The 6760-nt window shown below is 37.6% G+C and overlaps 1 protein-coding gene across 8 annotated transcripts in view; it reads left to right on the forward strand.

Moving 5' to 3' along the window:
* The window catches only part of large2 (LARGE xylosyl- and glucuronyltransferase 2), a 119539-nt gene that overhangs the window by 101516 nt on the left and 11263 nt on the right, over nucleotides 1-6760 (forward strand). For 7 of the 8 annotated variants that reach the window (XM_016462691.1, XM_016462766.1, XM_016462620.1 and 4 more), the window contains 4 exons: nucleotides 656-848; nucleotides 3646-3935; nucleotides 4435-4517; nucleotides 5169-5292. In XM_016462691.1, coding sequence (XP_016318177.1) covers nucleotides 749-848; nucleotides 3646-3935; nucleotides 4435-4517; nucleotides 5169-5292 — 597 coding nt within the window. In that variant the 5' untranslated portion in view covers nucleotides 656-748. The remainder of the gene's footprint in view (nucleotides 1-655; nucleotides 849-3645; nucleotides 3936-4434; nucleotides 4518-5168; nucleotides 5293-6760) is intronic. The other variant, XM_016463059.1, reaches the window with a different exon arrangement.

Consider the following 6760-nt stretch of genomic DNA (forward strand, 5'->3'; position numbering starts at 1 on the left):
TCTCTAGTGAATGCTAGCCAGCCATATAAATGCAAGGCAGTAAGCTCATTGGCTGCATATGCAGCATGAACCAATCAGCTTGTGCCAAGTCGTTTAACTCTCTGAATATCATCAGTTACTTTAACACCCCGTCAGAATACGCCATCTAGAGTTTCATGACTGAACTATATATATATATATATATTAAACCACATTTGACACTTCGTATGCTCTATTTCTCAGTGTGAGTACAAGCTAGTGTATTTTAATATTAAGTAAAAATAATTTAGTCGCAGTTGGGTGAAACCTATTATTAATAAAATATTATTGTGTGTTAAATGTAAACCCCTTGGATTTGTGACCGTTAACACCAGTTTCCTTTTATCAACTACAAAGTGACTGACAGGCTGAGGGTGTTTCTTAATTTTCTTGCTTTTTTATTTACAGAGTCTAGCGCTGTCACATACATACGCATGACACCCATGACAGTGATATCTGTCAGGTAGTGGAGACATTTTATGCATGGGATCCCAAAAAAATGAACAAACACACCTGCACGGAACAGTGGAAGCGCAGAGTTCTGTGAATGACAGCTGTACCAGTTGAATGGCCCTTTAGATTCTCAATGGGCCTGTGCATTGCTAACAAATGACCTCTTCCTCTGTCTCTCCTCCAGAAGAGAGGATGCTGCAGGAGACCAGCGTTAGAGCAAGTCCAACCTGATCACTCCATCCCCTTCCTCCCCCGCCCAGTCCTCCACAATCCCAGGATGCTCTGCCCCTGCCGAGGGAAGCTGAAGTTGCTGGTGGTGTCTCTGAGTTTCGTCATCCTGTTCACCTGGCTTTACCTGCTCGTGGGGAACTCGGAAAGTGAGTATTAAGACGCCTATCGTCAGATCTTCAGATTTCTGGAAAGAAACGATCTCTGTGAGACAGAAACTGGCCTATTTTTCTGTGTTCTGATGTAAAAGCTGGACCGACAAAGAGCTTTCCTTTAAGGCTGGGGTGACTTGGGTGTTGAAACTGTCAGTCATAGTCTTATCTCAGTCTGTGAGCTAAAATCCTCATCTGATGGGTCTGTCATCCTCAGAGACGCACAATAAGGCTGTGGAGTGCTGATAACGCAACTGATCTGCTGCCAGATCTTAGAAAGCTAATCATTATAAAAGCGCAATCTCTCACTCTCTATCTGGCATGTGAACATATCCATCCCTATCATGAGAAATGCACACATCGGCCTGTGCAGCACACAGAAAGGAAGATTATCACAGCATGATCATCGGTATTCGTAAGACTGAAAGAGTTTAAGAGAAGACCCGTTGTTCCCTTTAGAAAAAAATATTGGAGATATATTTATGAACTTCAAAAGTATTTTGTGGGCCATTGTTTGAAACGGGTGCGTTGGAGAGGTGGTTTTTAAAGCAAGGTTCTTTCAAAGAATGCCTTGAAGTGTTAATACATTGTGCTGAATTGTGCCATATTAAGTTAAATTAATATTTAAGCAGTAAGGTATGAGAGCTTGCAACCCCTTCAGCTGTGACTTCACAATGCAGCATGGCCTGTATAAAAGTGGTTGCTTAAGCGTTACTAATAAAATGTACTAAGGACACAAATTTTCATGGTTTATTTTTTTTAAGCCAATTCATTTAAAAGTGGCATCCTTCTGCTATAACCAAGATCTTTGACCTAAAACATTTCCTTGAAGTTTCCCTGCGATTAGTATTTCAGTAATTTAACAACACATTCACTCTTTTTTTTTTAAGTAAATGTTTTATTTTGGTTGTTATTATAGTAAAATACTTAATTTATTAAAAATTTATATTTTTGATGATTTTTGATTTTTGATTAGTTATTAATAAATTATTAATGTAATTATTTTTTTTATTAATAATGATCCCAGTTTTGAAAAACGTGTGGTATAAGATATGATCATTGAACAGTGACATACTGAACCAGTTGTTTACATCAGATATTTACCTATATTGTAAATTCTAGAATGAATGTAAAATTGACCAATAAGAATTCAGGAATTAACTATCCATTTTATAAATAGTAATGCATACTTGGGTAATACTAAGGTAAAAGCATTGGCCCTTTTACAATTTAGTTGGATATTGCTAGTCTTCCCCAAATCTTGATACTACATCAGTCGTTCTTAATCAGAGGTCCGGGGCCCACTAGGGGGCCTCAGCAAATTCCCAATAGGGCCACAGGATGACTAAAAAGTAATTTAATTAACAAATTTATGAAGTAAAATAATCAGTAACTATTAAATCAATAACAAACAATAAATTAATAACTGTTTTGTTGAAGAACGTACAGTTCATGATATATATATATATATATATATTACACACACTTTGCAGTATCAGTGAAAAGTTAATTATTTAGACAAAATAAGAAAAATTTACACACTTCATTCTGTTCAAAAGTTTACACCCCTGGCTCTTAATGCATCATTTTTCCTTCTGGAGCATCAGTGAGCGTTTGAACCTTTTATAATAGTTGCGTATGAGTCCCTCAGCTGTCCTCAGTGTGAAAAGATGAATCTCAAAATACAGTCATTGTTGAAAAGGGTTCAAATACGCAAAAGATGCTGGAAAACCAAATAATTTGTGGAACCTGAAGGATTTTTTTCTGAAGAACAGCAGGCAGTTTAACTGTTCAGGACAAACAAGGGACTCGTGAACAATTATCACAAAACAAAACAAAACAGCTGTGGATCATCAGGAGTCATTTTTATAAATTCAACTATTATTCAACTAGAATGGCTGCACTACATGCTGCTTTTGGGAAACTGAAATTTCTACTCTTAAAAAAAAAACGAATAGTTTTCTGTTAAATGTCTACTAAAAACATCCCAGCAACAGGGTTGGCATTTTAAAAAAGGAGGTATTTATTTCTCTTTGCACAGTTCACGTCCTGCCCTTTCCTGTTTTTTTTGTTGTTGTTTGTTTTGTTTTAAATAGTACATTATTTTAATAAGTGGTTTTGTAGAATAACCTCGTAATTATAGATTATATAGTTTCTGGAGGGCTCATAAAAGCATGAAATTAACTTTTCTGCATCTGCTGCCTTCATAACTCAGGAAAGACCCTAGTAAAGCAACTGTGAGTGTTCTTGTGGTTTCGTCAGCTAATCAGGGCACGTCAATTTCCTGTGGCTCTAGAGTCATGAATCACATGGCATTTATGGCTCAGGTGAGTGGCTCTAAACTCAGAACTGAGGGCCCATAAGCAAAGATGTAGATTACACATCACATACTTCCAGGGGCCCTGTGCCAATGGCCACTGGATGAGAAACACATGGTTACGCTCAGTAAGATATTTCCCAACTCTGGTTAACAGGGATGAGTGATCTGCACTCGCTTATACATGAGCGCAATGCAAGAAAATCCATCAAATCGTTCTGATAAATTCAATGCCTGTTACTTTGTTCTCCCTGATCACACCCAATTTTCTGCTACTTTAATCATTCCAGCAGAGAGCAGCGTGTAGATTGAGATACTCTTGGAATCTGTCTTAAATCTGAATGACATTCACGTATATATTTCTCTCTGTGCAAATTCACCTCAAGCTTCCTATTTCCTTACCTCTCATCCATCCATCTCTGGGGTGCAATCTGTCAAGATCACTCGAATTAAATTAAATCTGTTGTGCCGTATCAGACGGGCGTTCCCTGCTCCTCTCCGCATGCTTGGTGGAATCCACAGAAGCACGGCTGCTGGAACGGGACGTCCTGGCATCGCGGGTTCGAGAGGTGGAGGAAGAGAACCGGCAGATCCGACTCCAGCTGAGCCAATCGCAGGGCCTGGCTGCCCAGCCTGCCGAGGGTAACTATGGCAACCAGCAGTGGGTGGCATCGGCAGACACCGGTCCAGAAGACGTGGAGAACACAGCCGAGGAACGGGCCAATCACAGCGAGTGTTCTCGCTCGCCCACCGCCGAGAAGTGTGAGGTTAGATGACATATTAGGTCCTGTCAGATGTGAGAACAAATCTTTAGAACATACAGCGGCCCCAAAAAGCATTTAAATCACACTTCTGGAAAAGTGAAAGGTTTTACAAACACTTTTTAAGCATACCATTTCACAAAGACAAGTTCGATAGGTTGAAATGATAAAACGATATACAGTCCGAAATGAAAACAAAAGATATCACCTCAACACCAGTTGGTTAATACTAAATAATGGCTCTAAAATGTAAACTTAGTTCTGTGTAGTGTAGATAACTTGACTACTTAAATTTGTAAGGGAATTAATTATAGTTTGATATTTTATATTTATTGAATCAATATTCACATCAGTTGTAATGTGGCATATGTGTACAATTCTTTTCTGGATGGACGCTGTATGTTAGATTATGTTTAAAGCCTACACAGTAAATTTTAGGAATACTTTAACAAACCTAAAGTTCTTCAGCCCAATCTGAAACGTTGGCATTTCTCTACACACACAGTTGATTCACGTGGCATGTGTGTGTGCGGGTCACAACGCCAGTCGGGACGTGGTCACTCTGGTCAAATCCATCCTGTTCCACAGGTAAGAACCAAGCACAGGAAAATGAAAAGTAATAGATAGCAATATAATAGTATAGTGACACCAATATATAGAGCTGCATTGTGTATGGAATCTTATGTATGCAAAGTGTATAAGAAAAAAATATTGGGATTTAGCTATTCTCTAGTAGATTTTATATTTTTTAAATATGTATTGCATTTGACCTGAAATTAAATTCTACAATTAAAAATTAAAATGTTGAATTTGAAAATTGAAATTTAATTTTTTGGGAATTTGGAATTTGAATTTGAAATTTTACATTTATTTTTTTGAATTGTGACTTCAAATTCCAAAATTCAGTTTTCAAATTCCAAAAATTAAATGTCAATTTTCAAATTCAACATTTTAAATAATTTTAAATTTGACATTTAATTTTTGGATTTTGAACATTAGAATTTTGGAATTCTGGAATTGGAAGTTTACAATTACAAAATTCAAATGCCAGATTTCATATTCTAAAATTCCAAAATCTAAATTTTCAAATTCAACATTTTACATAAAAAAAAAATAAAATCAAAATGTAAAATGTAAAAAATGCAAAATTTCAAATAAGCATTTTTTCACCTTAGCATCTTTGCTTGATGCATTCATATAAAAACTAACATGTCAACATGTCCACATCTCTCTTTTCAGGAGAAACCCACTTCACTTTCATTTCATCACAGATACAGTGGCCAATCAGATCCTCAGCACTCTGTTCCAGTCGTGGATGGTACCGTCCGTGCAAGTCAGCTTCTATGATGCTGATGAACTCAAAGTAAGCACTTGCCTCATCATGCTCCCATGACTCCAAACTTGCCCTTTGACCCAGCGATAATGACCATGTCACAGAGCACCATAATAGAGGTTTAATGGGAGGTCATAAGCAGCGATAGTTTTGAAACGATGCAGGTGACAATGACAAGTCTGAAGAATGATGCCAATCACAATCCTCTCTGAGCTCATTCAGGCACAAAGAACTGGAATGAAAGACGTGTCACACGCGCTTATGGATTGTAATGAGGGGGCAAAGGTCCCCTTGGGACAGTATGGCTTGTCTGTGATAGTGGAAACATTGAGGTTGTTTGCACTCCAGCGATCTCAAGAGCTTTCGCTCTTGGAGAACTCTTTCACGCTCCAGTGGGAGAGAGAAAACACAGAATTATTCATTTCTGTTCATATATTTAAAGTGACAGTGCGCCTCTTTTTTTACAACTTGGCATGTGAGAGCAGCCTTTGCTGTGGCGCTGAATTATTCACTGTGTTGTGAAATTTTTTTATGCAGTGCACGGTACGCTGACAGAGCGAAGTGACAATCAAAGACCATGCCTCCTCCTCTACACACACATATGCACACATTTTCTAGGAGAGCGCATTCTAGTTTACATTACACTGCACACTCAAGGACACTCACATGAATGCATGCACGCTCTCACATGCACAATAACACAAATACATTCGTTCTTGTCCCGTTTTGTGCTCCCGTCCCCTTCCCGTACTGCATTCACCTCTGATTGTCAGCTGTTTGGCTTGGAGCCGTCTCTAATCACGCAGATTTTACATCCTGTGTCTCCGCTGTGCATAGAGACCTCTTTGCTCTCCTGAGTATATGAAAGCTAAGCTGCAGGAAATCCAGTCTTTTTCAATCAACCCCTCTCCGGCAGATTATTATTAAACCTGAGCTCAGGTCATTAAGGATGTATGCTGAAAAGATGAAGCGTACAATAAGAACTGTAGAGGGTTATTTCCATGGGTGCAGATGATGCTATAACTGCAGAATACAGTTCAGAAGCAAACACAAAGAGCACAATGAGCGCCTCTGGTAGGTGATAGTGAACACATGCAGGGTTTTAAGAACAATCTGAAAACTATATTCTAGTCAGGTATAATGTATAATTAGTTTTAATAGTCGCTACACCCAGGAATACATGTTTTCATTCTGTGTACATTATTATTATTATTATTATTATTATTATTATTATATCGATATCTGGGTCCCAGTACAATAATAATGTGATTGCAGTCTTTTACTGATTTTCTCTTACATTCATCACTTAAGAATATCAATACAGTTGTGTGTGGTAAAATACTGTAATACTTGATAAAAATATATAGATTTATTTTTTCTGAGCTATTGAGTAGAGAGCACAACAGCAGGTTCCCAGACATAAAAATTCCTTCATCTTAGCAAGGACATTTTATCTATGACAAAAATAAATATATATTTTATCTATAACTATATAACT

The sequence above is a fragment of the Sinocyclocheilus anshuiensis genome, unplaced genomic scaffold, assembly GCF_001515605.1.
Source record: "Sinocyclocheilus anshuiensis isolate Anshui unplaced genomic scaffold, SAMN03320099.WGS_v1.1 scaffold297, whole genome shotgun sequence".
Taxonomy (NCBI): Eukaryota; Metazoa; Chordata; class Actinopteri; order Cypriniformes; family Cyprinidae; genus Sinocyclocheilus; species Sinocyclocheilus anshuiensis.